This window comes from Scardinius erythrophthalmus, assembly GCF_964197995.2.
Source record: "Scardinius erythrophthalmus genome assembly, chromosome: 11".
Taxonomy (NCBI): Eukaryota; Metazoa; Chordata; class Actinopteri; order Cypriniformes; family Leuciscidae; genus Scardinius; species Scardinius erythrophthalmus.
In genome coordinates this window covers 37,097,056-37,124,140 of record NC_138231.1, presented here as the reverse complement: position 1 = coordinate 37,124,140, position 27,085 = coordinate 37,097,056, and the positions used below count along the sequence as shown (strand labels likewise).

General features: G+C 37.8%; 3 protein-coding genes across 4 annotated transcripts; all 3 read left to right on the top strand.

The window, feature by feature from the left end:
* Nucleotides 1–10,493, top strand: myct1a (myc target 1a). The gene is made up of 3 exons (XM_081379557.1): nt 1–126; nt 7,070–7,452; nt 9,369–10,493. The coding sequence occupies exons 2-3, from the start codon at nt 7,398–7,400 to the stop codon at nt 9,953–9,955; spliced, it is 642 nt and encodes a 213-aa protein (XP_081235683.1). The 5' UTR covers nt 1–126; nt 7,070–7,397; the 3' UTR covers nt 9,956–10,493.
* A 608-nt stretch (nt 10,494–11,101) lies between these two features.
* serac1 (serine active site containing 1) lies at nt 11,102–22,877 on the top strand. The gene is made up of 17 exons (XM_081379253.1): nt 11,102–11,313; nt 11,626–11,841; nt 12,838–12,874; nt 13,058–13,200; nt 13,795–13,884; nt 14,791–14,922; nt 15,079–15,200; nt 15,278–15,406; nt 16,111–16,224; nt 17,426–17,588; nt 17,681–17,831; nt 18,304–18,445; nt 18,599–18,699; nt 18,834–18,931; nt 20,619–20,801; nt 21,594–21,737; nt 21,849–22,877. Exons 2-17 carry the CDS (start codon nt 11,748–11,750, stop codon nt 21,983–21,985), a joined length of 1,980 nt encoding a protein of 659 aa, XP_081235379.1. The 5' UTR covers nt 11,102–11,313; nt 11,626–11,747; the 3' UTR covers nt 21,986–22,877.
* gtf2h5 (general transcription factor IIH, polypeptide 5) lies at nt 22,852–24,168 on the top strand. 2 transcript variants are annotated; one of them, XM_081379254.1, is made up of 3 exons: nt 22,852–22,877; nt 23,043–23,132; nt 23,548–24,168. In XM_081379254.1, exons 2-3 carry the CDS (start codon nt 23,098–23,100, stop codon nt 23,726–23,728), a joined length of 216 nt encoding a protein of 71 aa, XP_081235380.1. In that variant the 5' UTR covers nt 22,852–22,877; nt 23,043–23,097; the 3' UTR covers nt 23,729–24,168. The 2 variants fall into 2 exon arrangements, with proteins under 2 accessions (XP_081235380.1, XP_081235381.1); XM_081379255.1 differs by having other exon boundaries at nt 22,868–22,945.
* Nucleotides 24,169–27,085: the final 2,917 nt, after the last annotated feature.

The following is a 27,085-nucleotide window of genomic DNA, read 5'->3' as shown; positions in this document are numbered from 1 at the left end:
GCTCTTTGCGCGTGACGGATCGTTGTAGAGTTGAAGCTGCAGCAAGAATCAACGCACGTGAACCTCTGATCTCATCTCCTCTCCTCTCTACTACAGCACGAAAATAAGATGGGTGGACACCAAAAGGTAACGTTATGTTGAAATATACATTACAACTTACCGAAATTAATCCTGATTTCATGTAATCGCTCAAGTGTTTCACCTGGGGAAAGACGTCAATAAATCAGCTTGTAGTAGGCCTAGGCTACGTCCAACCAAAATGAAAAGTCATCAATTCCTCATCTTCATGTCGTTCCAAACCCGTAAGACTTTCGTTTCGTTCATCTTCGAAACACAAATTAAAATATTTTTAAAGAAATCTGCGAACTTTCTGTCCCACCGACGCTACAACCACTTTGACACTTCAAAAAGTAAGAGATCGTGAAAAATAATGCATAATTTGAGCGGTTTTTAGCCCACATTTTCTGAAAGACACGATCGCTTTATATAATGAACAGATAAAATTATGCTTTTATCCACATATATAAACATTGATCAACGAAAATAAACAGAAGCTCAACCGATCTAACGATTAAAAGGTGGCTAATTCGTACATTTGTCTAAACCCACGTGATGTTTAGGTTTAGGGGCGGTGTCAGGGGGCAACTCATAAAATATGTACAATTTAGCAAAAATCGTACTAATTCGTACGAGTGAGGTGGTATGAATTCGTACGAATTGCCATGAGATCTACTTTTTTTTATTGAACCAACTGAGTCTTATAGCAGGCTTCAACATTCAGTCAAGAAAGAATGATTCAAATGAAAGATATTATGTAGCCACAAACATTATGAAGAATCTCTATGAATAAATTACATTTAGGTAAGCTATGCATTTTGCAAATATTTGTTTATGGATGTAATATTTATTTACCATTCACAACATATTACATTTTGCTTGTGTGTGAGTAGAACATAGGGGCAGTTTTACAGACAAGGCTTAAGCTAGTCCCCGACTAAAATGCATGTTTGAGCCATTTTAACTGAAAGCAATTTGCACTGACATATCTTAAAATATGTCACTGCCACACAGTAATTTTTTGTCTAAGGCAGGTTAATTGAACTAAGGCCTAATCATGGCTTAATCTAAGCCCTGTCTATTAGATTAGCCCTTTATTTAACCATGCCTCTTTCCAATGAACAACAGCGATCTGTGAATTACAACAACAAAAACAAAAAATCCCTCTAGGAGAGATTTTATAATTGGACTGAAACATTAATCTAATATTTTTATTATTACATGAATTAGAAAATAGTTTTATCCATCAATACCATCAATTATTAGCACAGGAAGTTTCCTTTCGTTACTTCCGAAAGTGAGGTGATTTTTCAATGTTTCAAAGCTTTTACAACTCTTTAAATGGACTGGGGAAACTGTAGAAAAACAAAAGTCTTCATAAGATAAAATGTTTCCATTTTCATCAAACAAATCCATGACAGAGTATAGGCCTATATTTTTTTCAAACCATTTGTGCAAAAATAAGGATTTATTCCTAGAGGTAATGACGCAATTTTGTGTGGAGAGCAATTGTGATGGAAACAAATTTTCCAAGCCAATAACGCATGTTGGCGTGCGAGAACAATCCTCTTGCGGAAGCTCTAACATCCTGCGTATTACTGCGTAACACACGAGAATGAACCTCATTGGTTCTCGCACGTCAAGCAAACATACTTGAGCTTTAGTTTACCACAACTGATGTGTGACTTGATTGTTTATGTAAATTCTAACCTAAATTCAATTCAAATTAACCTAAACCTAAATTCAATCTGTTCATCATATAAAGCGATCGTGTCTCTTCGAAAAGTTTGGACTAAACCACTCAATTCATATGGATTAGTTTTACAATCTCTTTATGAACTTTTTTGAAGTGTCAGTCGTGTAGCTGTCAATGGAGGGACAGAGAGCTCTCAGATTTCATCAAAAAGTTTTTAATTTTTGTTAAGAAATGAATGGAAGTCTACTGGTTTGGAACAACAATAGGGTAAGTAATGAATGATATAATTTTTTTATTTTTGGATGAACTAACCCTTTAACCTTACGTATATTCAAGGCTATTTAATGTCCATAAACTCATTAGTTAGCTAGAAAACAAAAAACTAGAGAAGAGCATTTTGCTAAATATATGCACTGTATTGCATACATTTATTATATTTTTACTTAACCTGTTACTGATGTCTTAATTTTTTAATTTAGGCTATGTTTAAATAAATCTATCATGAAAACAAGTTATTAGCCTACAGTTTATTGTTGTTTAAATGTTTATAGTATATTTATGAGTAGAAACAACTCTGTTACTAAAAAAGTTTATATAAAACTGCCTTATGTGCAATTTAAATGTTGTACAACTCAGTTTTAAATATTTTAGCATTGATTATAAAATAAGTTTGTTAAATTAATTGATTATTAATTTATCTATTTTCGGTTTCGGTTTTTTGGCCAAGTGCATCCAGAATATTTGGTTTCACTTTCAGCCTAGAATTTTCATTTCGGTGCATCCCATCCCTACACTGACCTGGTTAGGTCAGTTTTGTGAACCAGATCAACCAATTCATTGAAATGATCAGACTAAAACAAACAACAAACAATGACCAAAAACAGTTTTTTTAATGATACTTATATTAAGCGTAGCGTCAGTTCTGGCAGGTCACGTTAGTCAAGCTCGCATCATCTGACTCTCAGCTGATCCACGTCTACCTATAGGAATACGACACCTATCACTATACATACATATATAAGCTTTTTCAGTATTATCAGCAGCAATCACATTTCTCAGGAGCGAATTACCCTCCTCCATCCCCAGCTCCTCCACTCGTCAGTCAGTATTTGGCCTTCTGAGTGCCCCTTGAATCAGAATAAATTCTCGAATTATGTTGCACTTTAAATCTTGAATTAATTATATCTGCAATACATTTTTGTTGGTTCTGTTCTGTTTACCCTAAGGGGGTTATTGATGCTCTCCCTGGTCTTATCCATGCTAGGCTGCATGGATGCGCAGGGAGTTCTCGCCCAGAACATAACCATTCCGCCAATCCAAACTATATGCTAATGGTCAATCGTATTTGACGATAGTGGTCCTGACAGAAATAGTGCTTTTGTAAATTGAAATCTCCAGTCCCTGTTTATTGTACTTGGATGGAAAATTTGTAATTGCGTCTAAAATTTCTCCTAGTGTTTTCCACAAGAAAAAAAAGAAAGTTGTATGGGTTCTGAACAACATGAGGGTGAGTAAACAATGATATTTGGGGGGGAAATAATAAACTATTACTTTAAATGAGTATTACCTAACTCTTTGAAGACGAGCAATGCGGAAAGAGCATTTCATAATTTACTGTAGAGGTGACACACTGTACTGTACCTTGTTTATTGCAGAACTACACACATCCAGAGTCAGCTCTTCTGCTCTCAAACCCTCTCTTTCTTCATTCCCGCTGTCTCTCTCTGGGCAATCCTTCACCCTAATCTCATTTCTCCATTCATTCACTGCCTCTGATTCAATCTTAAAAGTGGTCCACACAAAGGGCACGCAAGCAATACAATCCAGGTCAATGTGAAACTGACCAAAGATACTCTACACCAGTTTTCAGTGCTTAATTCAAAGAGCATCTATACTTTTCAACCATTTAAACTTCTGAAAAAGGGGATTGTGTAACTGAATGTGTATCCTCATGAACACAAACAAACTCTCCGGAAGTGCCAGGACAGAAATTCTCCCCAAGGATGATTTTGCAACTGGAGACGTCATAAGCACCGCAAAGCATCAATTGTAAACCAACCGTAAACTTTGCATGTGGCTGTGACGATCCTGGGAATTTGCATCGCACGTCTCACAACACACGGCTGCAGAGAGACGTACTGAACTCAGACAGCCAAATAACATGAGCAGAGACATCATAGGTGCAGTCATCAAACAAAACATGCTAAAACATCACAACCCAAGTTAGAATACATTCAAGATATTCAAAAGTCTTTATAGAAAATGACATCTTGCGTATATATGCTGTGTCATCCTACACCGTGGCGAGGTCACCTTTAAGAGAAAGCATGCGTAAGCACCTACCCTGCAGCCTCTGCATCTCGTTGGCAATCTCCCTGTCTGAACGGGCATAGCGCTGAGCAGATGCCATTCCACTGATTCCAAGTCAGTGGTGCTGATGCAGGGCAGCGGATGCGGCTCCACCCGAGACTTCTCCAATGATCTAGGATCAGCTGGATCAACCCTATATAAAAAGCGTAAATGTTTCTAATCAGTGCATGCCATTCAAACATACGGTTTCTTTCCTCCCTTTGAAGTTCAGTGCTTTCTGCAGGAAGCAGCCTCTTCCCTTTGCACTCTCGCTCTCTTTCTGCCTCTCAGACTCTACTGTAGGCATCAGCATTAGTTTTCACTGCCACCTGGTGTCCAATCAGAGTGCAGGTCTCGAGTGCAGTCTGTTGACCAATAGTGAGGCCCGAATCGAGTCCTGTGTGTTACTTTAGCAATGCCAGACAACATTACGCTAAGTGTTTCGATTAAAATGTTACATGTCTGAGCTTCTGCTCACGGAAAATGAAAAAAGATGCTGGAATATGGCATATCTCAAGCATGGGACTCCATTAAGTGAAATTCGAGAGGGGCGGAAAAAAACTCCCATGTGTACCAGAGACACACTGTTATGCTTTTCAATCCCATTACCGGTTCAATCACAACACACGCGTGTTATAGGAAAAAAGCAAAGTGAAATGCCTGACTGGAGCGTTAAGCTCAGGATTCAGAGACCGCTCTGCTGAGTCTGCTGGTTTTCAAACAGCAGTGCTTAGCAATGACCTCCACACGGTCACTGCAGATGGATGTGTGTGTGAGAGAGAGAGAGAGAGAGAGAGAGAGAGAGTGAGAGAGAGCGCAGCAAAGAAGTTACTGACATAAGTCCTTGTGCGCAGAGGATCTTATGTCATTCACATTCACTCACCTTCTCCATGAAGCATCTGTGTCCTCCATCATTTTGAAGAGCCCATTAGGTGACAAACTGTTTAGAGCCACATATGTGCAACATTGTTTTCAGATGTTTTCCAGAAATAGAATACAAAGAAAGAGAGTTTAACACTGTCGAGCAAATAAACAAACTAATCAGCAAACAAGATCAAGAACGGTGATGTCCAGGGAATTATTTGAAATGCAAATCAGATAAAAAATCAGAGTACAGCCTGAAATGATGATTAGCTGCAACATGTTCTCTGAAGAGTAACAGAGCCATCTGCTGTCCATCAAGAGAAGACCGATAGGATAGGATAGGAGGATAGGATAGGACAGGACAGGATAGGATACGATAGAAGGATAGTATAGGACAGGATAGGATATGGATAAGACAGGATGGGATGGGATAGACGAGTTACAGCAGCCATAAATAATACAAATAAATAACACAATAAGATTCCAAACAAAATATACAGGAAAAATCAGATGAAATATATTACATATCATGAAAAGATTTTTTTTTTTGCAACTATTATACCACAAAAAAAGATTTTCATGATTCATGTATTCTATAGACTATATTAAGGATGGAATAACAAGTTTGGCTTTCATTCCTGATAAATTAGAATGACTTCAGCCAAAGCCTTACAATAACATTTATTTTATTTATTTATACATTTATTTAATACAATACTAAACAAAATTTAGTGAGAGAAAAAAAAACAATAAAATATATTATACAATGTGCAAAAAAAAAACAAATATTGTAGAACTATATTTCTGTAGAACTGTAGACTATTTTTAGGATGAAATAAGAAGTGTGGCTTTTATTTCTGATATATTATTAGTGACTTCAGTGAAAGCCTTACAATAATCTTTATTTTATGAATACATTTTTTTTTTTTTAAGATTTCAGGTTATATAATGAATGTCTTCAATTGCAAAAATAAATAAATAAACTCTTTCTCATAAATTATAGCCAAGAGGTCACAAACATGATTTGGCCATGTTCTTGTGGGCTTTTTTAATGCAAAAACACGTAAGAGGCTGAAAATGAAGTGTAATGTATACTTCAGAACTGTAAGGCAATCGCTGACATCTGCACTCCAAAGCAACAATGAGAGGAAATGTCAGTATAGGGCCTGTCCCGTTCCTCCCAGGCCAGCGGCTCTGTCCTAAAACCTCATGCTATCTACTGTTCTTAATCACTAACCTCCAGATACCCTTAATGAACACTATGAAAGGAAAGCACACTGAGGTGAAAGTGGTCTGGTTCAGGGCAAAATCCTGCATTCTCTGCAGGGATCTTATCAGGGTTTTGTTTTTACAAGAGCTAGCCTCGCCAGGATAACCCAGCACAAAGTTGGCACTCTACGTGGAAAATCTGAAGCGTTGTGATGACCAGCAAGACTACAGCAGACAAAGTGGAGCAGTTAAAGCTCAAAAATCTTGGAAATGGTGTTATGAGATCTTTTGTTATGAAATACATAGAAAAATGCTAGGGTTTTGTCTGTTTGGTTTTGATTTTATACTGTGCTTTTTTTTTTAGCTGACATTTCTATGTTAATTTACACATTGTAAGATGTGGAAAAGACATTGTAAACATTAACGAATGTGTCCACATCCCTCTACTCTAATATTTTGAATGGCCATATTTTTCATGCTATTTTTAAACTGTATAGCATTATATTTTATTTATTATAATAGAGATACACAACCATTTAATTTGGGGTCAGTACTGTGAAATAAATGTATACTTCTATTCAGCAAAGATAAATTATATTAATTTAAACAACAAGTGACAGTAAAGAAAGCTTTACAATCACATAAATTACATTTTAAAATAGATTTAAACCGCAAACTGGCAAAGTGCCATCATGGTGACACAATGGTATTGTTCATTGTATACGTCATTGTTCATGCCAAGCGTCTGGAAGAGAAAGGAAAATAGGGACGAGTAAAATATGATGAATTTTGGCCAAGGGAAAGATGACAAATGACAGGAGGAGAAATGGATTTCACACACACCTTGATTCTCCTCCTCTCTGTACACTCCTCCCTTTCCTCTCCATCCCACAGGAACCCTGGTCTGCGGAGATAAGGACAGCCTGCTGCTAATTTTAAGCAGGAAAGGCAGGAAATGTGAAGTGAAGACTTTGCTTTTCCACAAACAACAGAGTAGCGACCCCGGCCTTGGAGAGGATCCTGTGTACCACAGTGCTGAGCAGTCTGGGGCTGAAAAAGAGACGCAGACAGAGAGAAAGAGAGAGAGGAGGGTCCCTAGAACTGGGGAGCTGGATAGATACAGAGAGAGACACAAGAAAAAGTTCAAAGGAAGAGTGAGAGGAAGAATTGGAGGGGAGAGACTGTGTCCCCTCTCGTCTCCCCTGTATATCTGGAGGGAGCTATGGCGGATAACAGCACTCATCCCATTGTGGACATACTGGAGTCCTTCGGACTGAGTAAGATATTGCCATCTTTACACACTTGATATAGGGTTTTCTTTCGCATACATGGAAATTAACTTACAATGTTACATTGTCAGCTTTGTACTTCTTTAAAAAATCTGGAGAGTGTAGAAAATGCTGTCTCGAGTCTTTTAGAACTCATTTTTCAACAGAAATGCAGACTGTAGTAACTAGCGGTAAAATATATTGGCAAAAACAGTCCATAAAAAACAACACCGCCAATGTGCAGTTTTTTCCATTGGGTCTCTCCAAATGTCATTTCCAGATGATCCTTCACTCTGGACTGTGATTCCTTTCACCCAGGGAGAAAATTGCATATAAATATCCGTATTATTTTACACACACAAGTCTCTAAAGAGTTTTTGATGTCATATTGTTATAATAATACATAGAAGTGTTATGTGCTGTGGTTAAAATTGGCTATAATTTGTCTGTTTCATTCAAATATAACACTAAAAGAACACATGGCTCCTATCCTATGCTTTTTAACCCAATTGCTCAAAAGTGTTGTCAGTTTCAAAATGACCTGTACAAGATAAAAGTCCTGTGTGCTAATGAAATTGGTATTTCTCTAGAGTAGACAGTGGAATGCCATAACAGGAAGTTTCCTAAAATGCAAACTATTTAATTCACTTTAGCTGCAAAGGATAAGAAAACATTGGGTGTGCCTTCTATTGTGGAATTTGGCCCAATCCTGGCCGACATTTCCATTAAGGAAAAGAAAACAATAAGCGAATTATTCAATGAATAATGAATTATTCAGCAAATTTTGAAGGATGCATCAAGTGCATCCTTCATGTCCTATAAATAATTTGCACACATTCCAATTCACGAAAATAACTGACGGTAAACGAGTCGGCGCAGAACTTGTCTGAGTTCATTATGAAATGTAAGACAAAACATTGTTTGGCATAGATGTTATCTTTTGTTTCGGTGTAAATTTAATGTTTTATTTGTATAGGGACAGATACAATAAACATATATAAAACTGTGACAACAGCCATCCAATGCGTGTATAATAGTGCTTGTAGCTAAAGCGAATTTGCAACACTTGTCCCAAATTATGGAAATTACAATAATGTAAGCCCTCACTGTATTGCATTAACAAAAAGCCAGCAAATATAATGATTTTTAATACAAAGTATGTTTCCAAAATTACATTTTAATAGTATTTTCGCACCGTGACCATGGGGGCAGAAACAAATTTGTGACGTAGGCTTGCGGACTTAATAAACCATCTCAATCTGGTGTTCAATGCTGATAGGAGGATAGCCGCCCTAGAAGGACTGGTCAAGGAAGGACGCAGCCCTCCATTTGAGATGCTCTCACTCTTACTTCATGACCATTAAAAAAAAGAATGTTCTATATAGTATGAATGTGTGACTACTACAGTATGAATGAAATTTGGAGGTAGCCTATCACATCCACCATGTTGTCATGTGACCCACAGCATCAATTGCGTCGCTTCACTCCCATTCATAAATCCTCTTCCGTATCCATTAAATGTGCGCTTCAGAATCTCGCCGGAACTTGTAGGTCATCCAGGTAATTTTTCGCCTTCTGTTTTATAAATACTGTGAATTCGAACATACTACTCAGCTCACAAACTGATTTTTCACTTACTATATAGAATGGAAGTAGGCATATTTAGACACAGCATATGTGTTTTAAAATCGGCCTAAAATATCAAACATGTCTGATATCCTCTGACTGAATGGAATCATGTGAAGCTAAAAAAAGTCTGTGCCCATCCATACACTTGCATGATTTTCAGTGAAATCTGTCAACTCCGACCGCCCAAAACTTGCAGACTGGCTCAGACTATTGGCAACTAGTGTAGACTCAAACTGTCACAAACTTTTTTTCTTTTCTTTTTTCTTTACCACTTTCATTTTCTTTCCTTTCTCCAGGGGATGTGATTTTGGCCTTCTGTCTTTCTATGGTTGTTGGTCTTCTGCTGGGAGCTGTGGTCTATATGATCTTGACCTGGATGTCTCGTCGACGGGCATCAGCCACCATCACGCGTGCACCCATCCACCAGTCCCGCTCCACCACCCGTTCGTCCTCACCACGCTCTCGGCCAGGCTACAGTCGGCACAGCAGTGGCTTCGACCGACGCAGCAATAATAGTCTGGCCAGCGCTGCCTTCTCCTTCCATCGGCAAACCTCGTCCTCACCGATAGACTATGGTGACTCACCGGGCCGCAAATCAAGCTTCCGGGCCTCTACCTTTCATCCTCTCATTCAGTGTAGCCAGATTGCTCGCGAGGCAGAGGAAGGTGCCCAGGGTAGCCTGCCACGAACCCCCACTCTCACTACCAGCCCTGGGGCGGCTGGATCAACCAGCACTGTCAGTTCTATGGTCACCCCACCCCGGGCCAGAACCCGACCGGATTCCTTCTGGGGCAACAACAATCTAAGGGGCTTCCATGCTGGCCAGACTCCACCACCTGCCTACGAGAGCATCATACGAGCCTATCAGGAGACGACCACGTGAAGGAAGGGGACATGCTACTGTTATGGGGGAAGAGATACATGCATTAATAGACTTGGACTGGAAAATTGGACAACTGAAAGCAATATTGATGGCCAGTTTTTTAAAACTTGTATGTGTTGATTTGTGTATATGTGCATATTTCTGTTTGTTCATAAGTGTGCAAAGTCAATCAAAAATATCAGAAAGTGTTTGAAAGAGAGAGTAAGATGCGTTTTTTGTTTCTATAGGTTTGTGTAAGAGAGAGAGAGGGAGAGAGAGGGAGGGAGAGAGAGAGAGAGAGAGCATGAAATGTTGAAGGTCGCAATAAGCATGAGGACATATCTCTGAGACCTTTATTCTGATCTCTTGTAAATTCAAAGACAGACAGTTATTGCAAACACTAAGTTAAAATAGTTTTGCAACAAACTCATTAAATTGTGTATTTATTGGCTTGTTTTCTGGGAACTCTAGTCTTTTGGAATCATTGTAAATATTTCCCAATGCAACTGTACTTGTAAAAATAAACAGACACGATGCATTTTGCAATAATTTTTTGTCTAAAACATCTGCATGTTTTAACTGAACCAAATGCCTTCATACATAGTAGAGAGCATTATACACTTATCATAAAAGAGATAGTTCAGCCAAAAATGAACATTATGTCAAGATTTACCCACCCTCATGTGACCATCACTTACTTTATTCTGTGGAACACAAAAAAAAAATTCCCAATGAAAAAAGTCCAATGTTGTTTGAACCCTGGTATTCTTCAAAATATCTTCCTGTTCCACAGAAGAAAGAAAGTCTTACAGGTTTGAAACAACATAGGCTAAATGAAAACATATTTTTTTATTTTTGTGTGAACTATCCTTTTAATGTGTCAGTTTGAGAGTGTTAAACATGAATGAAAAGACAAGGACGAATGTTAAGGTGTTTTCAAGAGGGTTTAGAGCACACACATCCTGGAAGTGACCTGGCATCCTTGAAATGACCATGCACGGATTTCCCTGACAAGAGGAAGGCATTGTCTCAACTGGTTTAAATGTATACTAACGAATTAAAATTGTATATAGACTTACTGTGCCAACTGCACAACTGACTTGGATATCCTGTTTGGTGTTAGTTTCATACCGTCAATATTCTAGCAAAGCATTCTGGACTAGGACTATTCCAGACAGGCATGAAAACTTTGAACAATAGAAGTGAGCAATTACGGTAGGACATTTTTCGACGCGTGACACACTGACTTTGCGGTACTTACGGTAATGGCGCTCTACGTCAAAGCGCGTTCAGTCTTGAAAACAGTTCCTGTTTATATTTGCTGTCAAGCGTGATATTTTTCAGTGCCGCGTTTATCGGAAGGAACTTCAGTTTTATAGGTAAATTGCACATTTAACGTAGTTTCATTCGTTAAATGACAATTTTGTACGCACGCACGCAATGAATTTCGCTAGAATGCCTCCCAACTATTCGGCTTTTTTCATGTAACTTAAAAGCCGACTGGTTATTAAACCTCATCAAATGACGAAATATCACCCATGTAAGATGTTTAGTAAGCAGTTAGCCTGATATCAGCAGTCTCTATAACTAAAGAAGTGTGTTGAGTGTTTCCAAAACTGAATAGACAGAATGAAAACAACTGACAGTGACTCCCCATGTCATGACTCCACCACCTCTTCTTTAACCTTTAGCATCTAGGTTATAATCGACGTGAGAAGATCACCAGCAATCATAAACAGCTGGTAGCCTATCTCACCGGCCCTCTGGCCAAGAATTGATGTGTGCAATCGTCTGATATCTGCGAGGGAAGCCAATGTCTGTGTCCGCCATGCGACTGATTCGCGTCCGGAGGCTGAGCTGCGGCACTGGACCTGCTGTGAAGAGAGCACTGCCATGGAGAGATATTAGTAAGAGCCTGAACCTACTGACATGACCACCTTCACTGCTTTTATGGTGCAAAAAAAAGGTTGTCTAGGAATGCAGCTCCCTTGAATTTGACACACAGCCTTAATATATCTGGCACTATCCAAGATACCTACCAAATAAAACAGGGCCTGATATTCTTAAATGTATTGTTTGTGACTTTGGGACATCTCCTCATACATTTTAAAACCCTTATTTCTATTATTATTATTTTTTTTTAAGATAAACAAATAATATTTTGTTGTTATTCATAAATTTACACTACCGTTCAAAAGTTTATGGACAGTAGGATTTTTTTAAACAATACTTTTATTTAGCAAGGACGCATCAAAAGTGTCAGTAAAGACATTTATGTTACAATTGATGTTAAACAGTGTTACAAAAGATTTATATTTCACATAAACACTGTTCTTTGAGACTTTATTCATTAAAGATCCATTCATTAAGATTGTTAATAATAAAATGTTTCTTGATCACCAAATCATCATATTAGAATGATTTCTGAAGGATCATGTGACACTGAAGACTGGAGCAATGACTGCTGACAATTCAACTTTGCCATCACAGGAAAAAATTACATTTTATATTCAACAATTATATATTATATTATAGTATATACCTTATATCTATCTTATATTATACTATATATCTTATATTCAAATAGAAAATAGTTATTTTAAATTGTAATAAAATTTCACAATATTACTGTTTGTCAGTTATTTTGATAAAATAAATGCAGCTTAGTTCAGTGTAAGACTTATTACAAAAACATTTTAGAAATTAATACGACCCCAAATCTTTGAATGGTAGTCTATATTTCCCATAAAAAATACATTTTGTTTGTGTCTGCTACATTCCTATCAGTCCTGCATGATAGTCCCTGCATGCTTTATTTATTGCTTTGATAAATTGACAGATTTATTCCGAATGCTTAACTGAATAATACTGAATGCTGGTCTTCATCTCTTTCTTGTCTCTAGGAAAAATAGCAAAAGTGACAGGAGCAATAGTATTGGGGTACGTTTGCAGATTCTTATGTTTTATTTTTGCATGTATTCGACAAGCCATCAATAAAATGATATCATACAATTTTACAGAGAATGTCAGAGGAAGCAGATGTTAAAAGTAATATATCTTCCGAGCCAGATTTGTTATCCCTCTCTGAAACATATTGTGACTTAATCAAGTTTGCTTACACAGAGGCTGTGTTTTCATCACATATGAGGTGGTTACTCTCAACCAGGCCCTCACTATTGACACCAGTGCAATACTACAGGAGAAGCACAAGTCCTACATCTACCTGACTCACTCCACTAATAAGGAACAAGAGAGCCTTGCTTCTGGTACATTCAGTTTTCACGCTTTTGTGCTTGAGAGAGTGTGTAAATATCAGTGAGCTGAAAGATCAATTTGCATTTACATTTATTCCTCATAGCAACTTGCAAATGAGGAAATACTTCACCACTACTGCAAACGAATGTGCCTCAGAGGTCCTGATTTGCTTAAGAAAGTACTTGCTAGTGATGAAAATGAGACGCTTTGAACAAACAATTTGTGGTATTTGTCTGGAGTTATAAAACAATGAAGCACCCGAGACCCAAGTAACGAACGTCATCTCTATTTTCTACTCCTTCACCTCCGTTCTCACACACATTACCTCATTACACAACAGTTCAGGCGTTCTTTTCAAAATAGTAGTCAACAATAAAATCCAATCCACTAACACAACAGACCAGTATTTTTGCTTCAAGAGTTCTTTGGCATAAATTAAGTTTTTGAAGGGGCATCATATAGTCTTCAATTAGATTACATTTTTTTGATAGTATATTATAAATGTATTGTTCTATATTTTTTACAATTAGGCCATTCATGTATTACAATTGATTTACCTGTTAGAATTTATTAATTGCCCTCAACAGACAATATTCCTGTTTCAGGCCTCGCTATCAAGACCAGGAAGGAGCTTCATAAAGCAGCTAGAAAGTTTCTTGAAATTACATCAAGAGTTCTTCATCACCCACTGGACGGTGAGTAGTTTCATCTCTGTTTGATGGCAATGACAAGTCATGGAGCCTGTTAATGCTTTTAACTAGATGTCACCTGTAGTTATTCAGAGAGGAATTGACATGGAATATTGTTCTGTTTTAAATGGGACAGGTATCTCTGTTCTTGTGCATAATGTGCAATCTAATACACTGCTTTAAATTATTTTTTTTTTTTTTTTTTTTATCACAGCATACTTGGCATCAGGTTTGAGACTGAAGGGTAGTTTATAATATACACTACTGTTCAAAAGTTTAGGGTCAGTAAGATTTTTTTAAAGAAATCAGCAAGTATGCTTTGCATTAAATTGATAAAAAATGACAGTAAATACATATGTTACAAAATATTTCCATTTCGAATAAAAGCTATTCATCAAAGAAATGTGAAAATATCACAATTTGCAAAAAAATATTTGGCAGCACAACTGCTTGATAATACTTCTGTTTATAATAAGAAATGTTTCTTTAGCATCAGATCAGCACATTAGAATGATTTGTGAAGGATCATGTGACACTGGAGTAATGGTGCTGAAAATTCAGCTTTGCCATCCAGGAATAAATTACATTTAAAAATATATTAAAATAGAAAACAGTAATTTTAAGTTGTAAAAGTAATACATAACGTGTGTATCACATAAATGCATCCTTGGTGAAAATAGGAGCCTTCTTTCAAAAACATTAAAAAAAATCTTACTGACACTTTTGTATGATAGTGTATGTTTAGCACAAAACAGTTTAGCAAAGTGTGCCATAGTAGTAGACTGACAGACTATAGAAAACTTTACTGTACTCTATGTTTAACTGAAGGCATCTGTTTCCATAATTTCTAGCGTGTCATTGTATTTGTAGTTATTTGAAATGAGCATGTGTCCATTTTGTTTTTTAAATTAGAGCGTCTCAGTCACTTAGACGCAGATCCTAATGAATGTGCGCTATGGATGCTGCTGAAGAGAACCTTCTCTGCTGACCGGGCCGTGAGACAGCAGGCTGTGCAGGAACTGGCCCAAAATCACCACTGGCAGGGTCAGAGACAGCAGCACTTCAATCCCATTATTACAAGATTTATAATGTTCTTGCTGAAAAAAAAAACTATTTCTACTTCTCTTGCCCACCAGAGAAAAAAACACATCTCTATATATTCTGTGAGCTCTGATTGATCTTTGGTCTTATCCGACACAGATTATCAATACCGGACTGCAGCACAGGTGGTAGATCAGCGCACATCTGTGGCTCTCGCCCGCATACCTAACGTGGACCTGCGCTTCTTTCTCCCTCCTCCTCTACTGCCACACTCTGATGATGTGGGTAGCTATCATTCAGACAAAAGCCAAATTGAACTGCTGTCAGCTACTAGTGCTAATGTTTTGTGCATGTACAGGATATATCAATAGAAGAGGAACTTAGGCAGTTACTGGGATCTCTGCCCCAGTCAGAGGTGGATCAGTGTGTGCAGTACTTTACTTACCTGGCACTTCGAGAGAGCAGCCAATCACTAGCCTCTCAACGGGTGAGACATAAACACACTCAAGCTATAGAGTGCAACAGCCAGCATCTGCAAATAAAGATCCCATTCATTTTCTCAGTAGGGGAACTGATTTTTAACAATAGCTTATAATCTTTTGTGAGCTACAAGGTTGTTCATTGATATTGCTGTATATGGCAACTTATGTCTTACATAATTGTTTAACAGTGGAATTCCAGGTGATAAACCAATCAGAAAATCAAAACCGACTGACCAATCCCATGAAACACTGTGAATGTAATAGTCAATCACCCTACACTAACAAACTACTTTAATATGTGTATAAATGTGCATATTTTGCAATGAACATAGAGATATATTATTTAATGAGCATCTTTAAATCCATATTTTTAATTTCAATTAAGTCATTCACGATGTTTCATGGGATTGTAGTTCTTTCCCTGACTGAACACCTAGTCTATTTGTTAAATTTTCAAGTATCTTTTTACTTCAAATCAAAGTTTGTAATGTTGTTGTGATTCACTTCGTAGCTGGTAGGTTTGGTTCATTGCTTAATTCTTAAAGCCTTTTTTTTTTTAAATCCCCATGGGAAATATGAATGGGAAAAACACTTCCAGAACCAAGGGTGCTGAAAAAGTGAGCAAGCACTGTTGCACTCTATTTGGTCGAATTTATATCCAGAAAAAAGAGTGTGCATTTTAGCTGTGCATTTTGGTCTGTGGTTATAGGGAGGGCTGTGGTGTTTTGGAGGAAATGGGTTGCCCTACGCACAAAGTCTCACTTCTACCCCCTCTGAGAAGGTGGAGACGTTCTGCCTGCAGGCCCTGGTCCAGCACTCAAAGGTGAAGATTTACAAACTCTGCAAAATGACATGTATTTTGCAACAAGGAAGTAGCCGATGATCAAAAAAACAGGATGCTTGTGTATGATGAGTGATGTTTTGTAGATATTTCTGGATGTGTACCTTCAGTTTAATTAAGTTCAAATGGGTCCTATTATGCTTTTCCACTTTTTCAACTTTAGTTAGTGTGTAATGTTGCAGTTTGCGCATTAAAAAGATCTGAAAGGTTACAAAGCTCAAAGTCTACTCCACAGGGAGATATTTTATTTGACAGAATCCACTTTTCAAGAACTATAACGAACTGCTCGTTTGGACTACACCGTGTTTTTTCCTGGATATATAATAATTCCCACCTACGCAATATGCAAAAAAGGTCTGCAAGGCCTGGATGAGCTGCATTAGAGAAGACAGTATGTGCGTCCCAAATCACGTACTTGTACACTATTCTATGCCATTTTGTAAATAGTGCAAGTAGTGTGTTCACACTGAAGAAAAAAAAAAAAGTGCACTTTAAGTACCCGAATGATGCACTTATTTAACCGAAAAAAACGAAGTGTGGAACGTTGGACACTTCTTGCACTCAACTGTCGCAGCTTTAGTTATGTAGCAGACAGGGAGGGGCTATCAGACTCCAATGTTGAAAGACAAAATAAACGTATAAAGTTCATACACTACACGGTTGAGTACATAGTGCATAAGTACATAGTGTGTGTCATTTGGGACACAGCTAGTGTTTTCGCTGTCAAAGAGACACTGTCAGGGTCTGAATCGGGCTCCAATTTGTTTGAAATTGACGCCAACCTCAGTATTTACACTAGAGAAGAACTCGCTGTTATGGAGGGGCGGGACATTTCCCGAACACGCACCAAGCGCTGCCTATCACAACACACTGGGCCAGCTAACTTATCACAGCACATTTTGTATTTCGGAACGAGGGGCTTCATCGAAATCAGCGTGTTCGGGCCAGACTGGGGAGAGAAGAGCTGTAATAATGTAATAAATAATTTTTTTTTTTTTAAATGCGTTTTTTGAACAATCAAGCATGAAAATATATTCTAGCACACCCCAAAAACAAAATCAAGACTTCGTAAAAGGGCATAATAGGACCCCTTTAAGACCAATTTGACTTGACCAAATCATTGTTGGTTTTAATAAACATATAAATTCAAAGCATTTCTAATTGGGTTGTTCTTTGTTCTCAGGTCCGCAGTCATTGTGACCACATTGTTGCTAATGGAGGACTGCAGCTCTTGCAAAGAGTCTACCAGCTTCGCAGAGACTCTCCGAAAATTCAGTGCAACATTGTGCGAATTATTGGAAATCTCGCCCTGAATGAGAGTGCGCACACGGCCATAGTGCAGTCGGGTTAGCCTTGTACTTTAGTATTACTGATTTATGAGTTAGATTTAATGTTGAATAGAGTATTTATTTTATTTTATTTTGTGGTTGTCCTTAAGGTTGGATATCTGTCCTGGCTAAGATGATCCAGTCACCACACATCATGCAGGCATCTTATGCTGCCCGCGCTTTAGCCAATTTGGACAGAGATGCAGTAAGGCAGAAGTACCAGGATGGTGTTTACATTTTGCACCCACAATGCCGCACAAAGTAAGCATGCTAGCTTATTTGGACTGCCTCATGCTCACCAGGGCAGCATTTATTTGATCAATAGTACAATAAAAATAGTACAATTAATACAATTTAAAATAACCATTTTCTGTTTTAATATATTTTAAAATGTATTTTATTCCTGTGATGGCAAGGCTGAATGTTCAGCATCATTACTCCAGTCTTCAGTGTCACATGATTCCCCAGAAATCTCTCTATTGTGCTGATTATTGCTCAAGAAACATTTATTTGCAATGTTAAAAATAGTTGGAAAGTTCAAAAGAACAGCATTCATTTGAAATAGAAATCTTCTGTATCATTATAAAAGTCTTTACTGTCACATGATTAATTTAATGCATCCTTGCTGAATAAAAGTTATAATTTCTTTAAAAAGAATCTGATTGTCCCCAAACATTTGAAGGGTAGTGTAGATGATTTGTTTGACTAATATATGTTTTCCATATTTATTCAGCCAGCCAATCAAAGCTGATGTTCTCTTCGTGCACGGCCTCTTGGGAGCAGCTTTTAAAACATGGCGTCAAAAGGACCCTGATGTGACGGATGATGACAAGGTGGAGGGGGTCCGAGAGGACTACACTGAATGCTGGCCCAAGGTCAGATGTTTTCTTGAAGAAACATATGGGTAAAATCTCAGTTACCAAAATACTATTTGTGGTATAATGGCATTACAGAGCTTCAGAGGTATTTTGAAAGTCAGACCAAAGTCCAAAGTCAGGAATTCAAATCTTATTTTGTATTTTCCACAGTCATGGTTGGCTGAAGACTGTCCAAACCTCAGGATCCTGTCTGTGGAGTATGACACCCATTTAAGTGACTGGAAGGCTAAGTGTCCTGCTGAAAACCAAAGGTAAACAGTCATGGTGTGAATATTTAATGATCTACAGTACATCAATAAATCATCTGATTAACTCAATGTAGCATACAGTACATGGTGTCAATGTTTGTTTAGTTTTTTTTCTTTTCACTTTTTGTGCTATACAGGAAGTCCTTGGCCTACAGGAGTCAGGAACTGCTGAGGAAGTTGAAGGATGCAGGTGTAGGGGACAGGCCTGTGGTCTGGGTAGCCCACAGTATGGGAGGTTAGTCCATGGTGGGTCTTACAATAACCAGCACCTGAATATGAGAGTAACTTCCAAATCTTACTGTTACATTCATTTGCGATAGAATAGCTTTTTCAAAATAACAAAACAAAATCCTATTGCAATTGCTGTTTGAACTACATTTAAAACTGCCACTGCTTATATATATATATATATATATATATATATATATATATATATATATATATATATATATATATATATATATATATATATATATATATATATATATATATATATATATGAAATAGTTAAAATAGCTCAACACAACAAATGTTTCAAGTTGTTTCTCCAAATTTAACTGAAAATACAACTTTTAATGACTTCTGCAGTCTCAAAATTATTCAACTCCTTCATGGCAAGCATCTTTAATACTTAGTAGAACACCCTTTTGCTGTCATGACCTCCTGCAAATGAGATGTATAACCAGACACCAGCTTCTGGCAGCGATTCTGAGGAATCTTAGCCCATTCCTCATGAGCAATGGCCTGCAGTTCAGTAATTTTCTTAGGTTTGCTTGCCGCAACCGCTTTCTTCAAATCCCACCAGAGATTTTCTATGGGGTTCAAGTCAGGTGACTGTAATGGCCACTGTAGAATTTTCCAGAAATTCTTCTGCAACCAAGCCTGTTGGTGGAAATTGAGGTATGCTTGGCATCATTGTCCTGTTGGAGGGTCCAATGACGCCCAAGCTTCAGCTTCCTCACTGACAGCATGACGTTTTCTTCTAGGATTTCCTGATACTTGAATGAATCCATCTTGCCTTCCACACATTGCACGAAACTTCACGCCAATAAATCATCAGAAATATTGCTGACTTGTGCGCGTCTCAAACGCCCTCTTTACGTTCGTCCTAATGCCTGTTAGTTGTCCGTGGATTTGCCTGTATTTGGCGTTTAAAATGGAAACGTCTTTAGACATGGAAAATCGATTTTTACAATCGATTCAATGAACACTTATGTCTCAAAAATCTAACAGGATTTTTTCACAAAAGTGACAGCCCTACTGCCTTCCCAGAAATCTGGTTGCAGCCGTTGATAGCTTCCTTTTTCTGCCACGTCCAGGTAGTGTAACCACAGTTCCTTTAACTTGTGAACTTGCAAACTATGCTTCCAATAGTGTCTCTAGTTACATTTAGTGCCTTTGCTATCTTTTTGTGTCCTGTTCCTTGTTTGTGAAGGGCGATGATATCTTCTCTTTTTGTACCATTATTTTGACTGAGCCATATTTCAAACACGCAGTCAAACGTGACACTCAACAAACCTAGCCAGTTCAGATATTTCATGTGTTCTAGCTCAAGCACACCTTGTGCCACTAATGAAGCCCTTGATAAGTTGCATCAGGTGTGCTTGAGACAACGCTTGTTTTAAAGATTTGGGCTGTTGTGAAGGATTCTGTTCAGGGGGTTGAATAATTTTGAGACTGCAGAAATTAACAGTTGCATTTTCAGTTGAATTTGAAACCACTTGAAACATTGGTTGTGTTGAGCTATTTCAATTACTTTTGTTTGATTTGTTCTGATTTGCAATGGGGGTTATATATTGGGGGCAATATATATACATTTTCAACAGGGACTTTATTTTTTAATATTCGTTTTTGTGGTTTACAAAAAGACATTTGTAATATGGGGTCTGTTGAGTATCTCTGTATCATAATTTGATTCATAGGTTTACTTGTGAAAAAGATCCTCTTAGATGCCTCAAAAGATCCTGATCTCAGTGCACTGATCAAGAACACGAAGGGAATTCTGTTCTACAGTGTTCCTCATCACGGCACATTCATGGCTGGGTATTCTGTAAATGTCCGATACCTCCTGTTTCCTTCCATTGAAGTGAAAGAACTATGTAGAGGTATGATGTGATTTCTTTTTGTTCTCTGAATTTTAATATAATGTCAAAGGTGCAGTAAGCGATTTCTGAGAAACACTGTTGATATTTGAAATCAACCCAAACAAACACACCCCTCCCTTCATTGCTCCGCCGTCAAAATGTACAACACTCAATGCAAGAGTGGATGTCTCTTTATCATTGCTGAAGCAAAGCAAAATAATGCTTCTCAAAAAATAAAGCGAACAACGAGGAAGAGCAAAAAATTAACATACAGGATACGAGTTTATACAAGCATGAGTTGGTTGTTAGTCGCCAGCAGCAGCACACCAGCCCCAGACAAACAATGACACTCAAAACTGTCCTGTTACTATAGCTAACATTACAACAACCGCATATATTGTATCTGTGAAACAGCAAAAGCAATGTTACTCATGTATGGAGAAAAAATATCGCAACCTCTGTGTCTGTTTTCAGGATTTCCCAGCGCTGGATAGCTTTTCTTATATTAACTTGGTTCCTAAAGCTTTTGCCTGATCATAACTCTTCTTTTTCCAGTGATATTCCTCTCAACTTGTAATGTCTCTCAGACATCTCTCTTTCTACAGTCTTTCTTCAAATCTCCCTCTCTCCTCCCCCATCATCACGCCCCCTACTGCTGATTGGCTACAAGTGTGTTGTGGTTCTCGATCCGATCCACTTTCAACAGCGTTTCTCAGAAATTGCTTACTGCACCTTTAATTCCTCCTTCTAAGATTAAGGTCCTACAGTATGTCTCAGTTCACATAATTTTTCTCTTCATCTATTTCTACTCAGACTCTCCAGCTTTGCGGGACTTACATGAAAATTTTTGTAGCATTGCAAAGGATCAAGAGTACAAGGTCCTTAGCTTTGCAGAAACACTGCCAACCTCCATTGGGCCAATGCTCAAACTTTTGGTAGTTCCACCCCAGTCGGCAGGTAGGTCAGAGCAACTGAACAACAGCAGTTCTTTCTTATCATCAATCTAAGACAGTTGTCAGTTTAGGTATCTGATATCAGAAAACAAAATGTCTCCTTTTTCTCATTCAGATCTGGGTTTTGGGGACCTCATCCAGGTGGATGTGGATCACCTCAACATCTGCAAGCCAGAAAAAAAGGACACTTTTCTCTATAAACGTACTTTACAATTTATTCAGGATGCTCTTGGAGGACAGAGAATGAAGTAATCTCTGAAGTCCACAGTCCAAAACCAATCTCTTGCCATGTCATTGCCTCCTGAGGATTCAACCATTACATTAAAAAAAGTATAGTTTTACCACTGACTGAAAGGAAGTACTAAAATTGCAACTGAACTTTTTTTTTTCATGATCCTTTAACCATTTCATGTCCATTTATTTGTGAAATGGAAACACCACTGACTTCAGTTTTATTTATTTTTTCTTTTCATTTTTTAATGCTTGCCAATATGAATATGCTTTGTCAAAACATCTTAGTTTACCTTTTCATGTGTTTTGCCCTCTTCACCATTGCCTTGTACTGTATTTTGCTTCAATTATTTACAGTAAGTGAGAACTTTCAGCATTTGTTTTACCTTTAAGCTATAACAAAAAAGAAATGAGGATCAAATTTATTGTTTACTATATAACGTCACATTTTAAAACTCAAAGTCCGTTTTATTTATTCTTGGAAGAAAAAGAAATATTTAATAACACAGACTAAAAAATAGCCTTATTTTCTTAACTCACCAGCCTTCTTTGTATCCCTACCTCAGACACCGGTTGGTCGTGATCTTGGCTGTAATTTTCCAGTATTTTTGTACTAATGTATTAATTGTAGTACTTGCATGGGACCCTACTACTTTTATTTTGATGGCGACTGTGCAAGACACAATAATTGTGAAATCTTTATCACGCTGAATAAAGCTGTGTGTCCTAACTTTATATTCCACTTAAATCGTATACTTTTACTATATCTACAATGAAATGGGATTATATTGTTTATGAGCAGCTTTTTCTTCTCAGTGTGTGGTGCAGAACTGTGCTCCTGGCCAGAAGGGGCCAGTAAAGCTCACAAACCGAACGCTAGTCAGTTTAGTAGAAGAAGACTTGCGACTAGACGGTAATGTAGTGTCATTTTGTTATTTTCTTGAAAATTCTTGTTTGTAAATTCGTTTGGAGAGACGCACAGTATGTCAAACGTGTATAACGATTACAAACATTCATGATGTACTGCTAAAAAATAGAAAATTCTTATGTTCAAAACAACTTTGCCTTTTGTCCTCAGATAGGAACAGACGCTTTAACTGAAGGAACAGCAGTGTTATCACATCCCGTCAAAAATGGTTAACGTCTTAAAAGGAGTTCTCGTTGAATGGTAAGTTTTACAAATCACAAAAACGATTTAAAGGTGCATTGAGTAATTTATCTCACATTTAAAAAAAAAAAAAAAGAAATCAACAGTGACTTTAAAAATTATATATGTTTGAAATCATGTACACTTAAATTAAATTAGACTCCAGTGCCACCACATGCCATTGGTAACATCGCGTGCCCAGCAAAACACCATTGACTGTAACCAGTTATTTAATATTTGCTTGCGGTATAAATAATAATGGCTGACAGTGACTACTTCAGTGTCATCTGTAACTGAAAACATTTGCTTTTGCATGTGGCTACATCCTTGACTCATCTTATCCAGTCGAACAAAAACATTCTGAGTGCACCTTTAAAATAAAAGCCATGCGTCATTGCACCTTCATTTATGGTTCTTCTTTTAAAATATGAAACAGTGACCCAGCTATGAAGCAATTTCTTCTTTATCTGGATGAGACGTCAGCGCTGGGGAAGAAATTCATCATCCAGGATTTGGATGACACGCATGTTTTCATCCTAGCTGAAGTTGTGCAGATTCTCCAGGAGCGAGTAGGAGAACTGATGGACCAGAATTCATTTCCCATCACCCAGAAATAAACGCCTGGATCTGACAGCAGACCCTACAATCTGTGAGAGCAGATGGATGTGGAGATTGTTCCAGCACAATTGCACAAACACAGATGCAACTGAAATATATAGATGACTGCCCACTTAAATGATGCCTATTCTCCTTGGTTTAATTTGACTGTGTGGCAGAAGTTCTTCTTCTGAGAGAATTATAATTATGTGCTTTAAGTTGACCATGTTTCTTGAATCTTTGCTGTGTTCTCAAAGTATTAGTAATGAATTGTTTTGAGTGGAAAATCGCATTGGCTGCAGAAAGAAACAACTAGTTGTATATCAATTATTTTTTTCAACATTTCTAAATTGTTTAAAAAGTACATCATACTACTGAAAGCAGATGGTTGAAGGAAGTGATATTTATAAACATAATACAAGCATCAAATGTAAAAATAAGTAAAGACAATATAACAAGTGTTCTTAGTATGTCCTTAATTTGTTTTCTGGATGCATTGCTGACTGTTGTATACTGACAGGTACCAGACTGTACAGTTTCAGGCTCTCTTCCAGTGTTTTCTCAACAGATTTCTTGTGAAAACCAGATCAAGCCACTGGCAGAAGCATATTATAGGGTAGGGAGATCCAATCCTGTTCCTGCAGGGCCACTGTCCTGCAGAGTTTAGCTCCAACCCCAATTAAACACCTGAACCAGATAATCAAGGTCTTACTAGGCATTCTAGAAACTTCCAGGTAGGTGTGTTGAGGCAGGCTAGAGCTAAACTCTGCAGGACAGTGGACTGAGTTTGGACACCCCTGTTATAGGGTATTTAGACAATTGAGATGTGTATGTGATCAGGAAACTGGTGAAAGATTGTATCTTGTAGTGTGAGGTGAAAAACAGCTAAGTCAAGAGTCAATGGCATTACATTTCCAAAATGTACTTCATGTCTTGGCTGAGGAAGGGAAAGTGGTGCAGTATACTCTTGGAATTACCTAGGAGTTCACCTAAAAATTTAAACTCACTGGCTATACAACACCGCAATAAGGTGCTATTTCCTTTATTTTTGTTTCCAACGAAGACCTTTGTGTGAAAGTAAGAGGAAGTGTTATTTTGGGTTAGACCAAGAGCTTTGCAGTGTTATTTTGTGATCAGGTACCTAACAGCTAGCTATCTGTCCATCTAACTGTCTCATCTATCTATCATCTGTCGGAAAAAAATACTTGAATGGTACTGCACAGAGAGACAAAATCTAACAAATCTCACTACTATACAAACAAAAAATATACATGTACAGAAATTACATAAAAAAAGGCAATAAGACAAGATAATCAGTGACAAAATAAGTCAATAAAGTGACATTTTTGACATTATGAAGTGTCCAGTATTCTTATCTAACACTAACATAAGTGATAAACATTAGTTGAGATATAGAGCAGTCTTATGGCATTGGGGTAGAAACTATTCCTGAATCTCGTGCTTGTTTAGAATAGTCCTGAGCCGTTGATGACAGTGGTCGTTCATGATGCGCTTCGCCTTCTTGAGACAGCATGGAATAATGTCCCCTGCTGCTGGTAGTTGTGTGCCAATTATTTTCTGAGCTGTCTTAACAACCCTTTGTAGGGCTTTCCTTTCCAGTGTGGAGCAGCTGCCATACCATATCAATCTGTTTCATCTATCTATATCTGCCTGTCTGTGTCTGTCTGTCTGTCTGTCTATCTGCTTGTCTGTCTGTGTCTATATGTCTGTCTGTCTATCTGCCTGTCTGTCTGTGTCAATCCGTATGTCTGTCTGTCTATCTCTCTGTCTGTCGGTCTCTCTGTCTATCTGTCTGTGTCTGTCTATCTATCTGTCTGTCTGTCTGTCTGTGTCTATATGTCTGTCTGTGTCTGTCTATCTGTCTGTCTGTCTGTCTATGTTTATGTCTGTCTGTCTATATGTCTGTCTGTCTGTCTGTCTGTCTATCTGCTTGTCTGTCTGTGTCTATATGTCTGTCTGTCTATCTGCCTGTCTGTCTGTGTCAATCCGTATGTCTGTCTGTCTGTCTGTCTGTCTATCTCTCTGTCTGTCGGTCTATCTCTCTGTCTATCTGTCTGTGTCTGTCTATCTGTCTGTCTGTCTGTCTGTGTCTGTCTATCTGTCTGTCTGTCTGTCTGTCTGTCTATGTTTATGTCTGTCTGTCTATATGTCTGTCTGTCTGTCTATCTGCTTGTCTGTCTGTGTCTATATGTCTGTCTGTCTATCTGCCTGTCTGTCTGTGTCAATCCGTATGTCTGTCTGTCTGTCTGTCTATCTCTCTGTCTGTCGGTCTATCTCTCTGTCTATCTGTCTGTGTCTGTCTATCTATCTGTCTGTCTGTCTGTCTGTCTGTGTCTATCTGTCTGTCTGTCTGTCTGTCTGTCTATGTTTATGTCTGTCTGTCTATATGTCTGTCTGTCTATCTATCTATCTGTCTGTCTGTCTGTGTCTATGTCTGTCTGTCTGTCTGTCTGTCTGTGTCTATATGTCTGTATGTCTGTCTGTCTGTGTCTATCCGTCTGTGTCTGTCTGTCTGTCTGTCTGTCTGTGTCTATATGTCTGTATGTCTGTCTGTCTGTGTCTATCCGTCTGTGTCTGTCTGTCTGTCTGTCTGTCTGTCTATCTGCCTATCTGTCTGTGTCTATCCGTCTGTCTGTCTGTCTGTCTGTCTGTCTGTCTGTCTATCTGCCTATCTGTCTGTGTTTATCCGTCTGTCTATCGATCTATCTGTCTGTCTGTCTATCTTTTTGTCTGTGTGTCTATCTATCTGTCTGTCTGTGTATCTGCCTGTCTGTCTTTGTCTATCAGTCTATCTATTTACATTTACATTTATGCATTTGGCAGACGCTTTTATCCAAAGCGACTTGCATTACATTTCAAGGTACACATTTACATTATTATCAGTTCTATCTATCTATCTATCTATCTATCTATCTATCTATCTATCTATCTATCTATCTATCTATCTATCTATCTATCTATCTATCTATCTATCTGCTTGTCTGTTTGTCTATCGATCGATCTATCTGTCTGTCTGTCTGTCTGTCTGTCTGTCTGTCTGCTTGTCTGTTTGTGTCTCTGTCTGTCTGAGTCTTTATCTTTCTGTCTGTCTGTCTATCTATGTCTGTGTCTATCTATCTTACCTATCTATCTATCGATATTCTGAGTCCAATCAGAGCCAAGCAAATAGTAAATCTGTAGTTGATTATTTCAAATGGTAGCCTACTTAAAATATTATGAATTTGATTGCCTTTATAACAACCTTTTAAAAAATCTATTTTAAAAATAAAAATTAAATAAACTATGTTGATTTTGGTTTGTGAACTCAGTCACTTTAAATGTTTACCGCATCTGTGTTAGTCACACACTGTATTTGC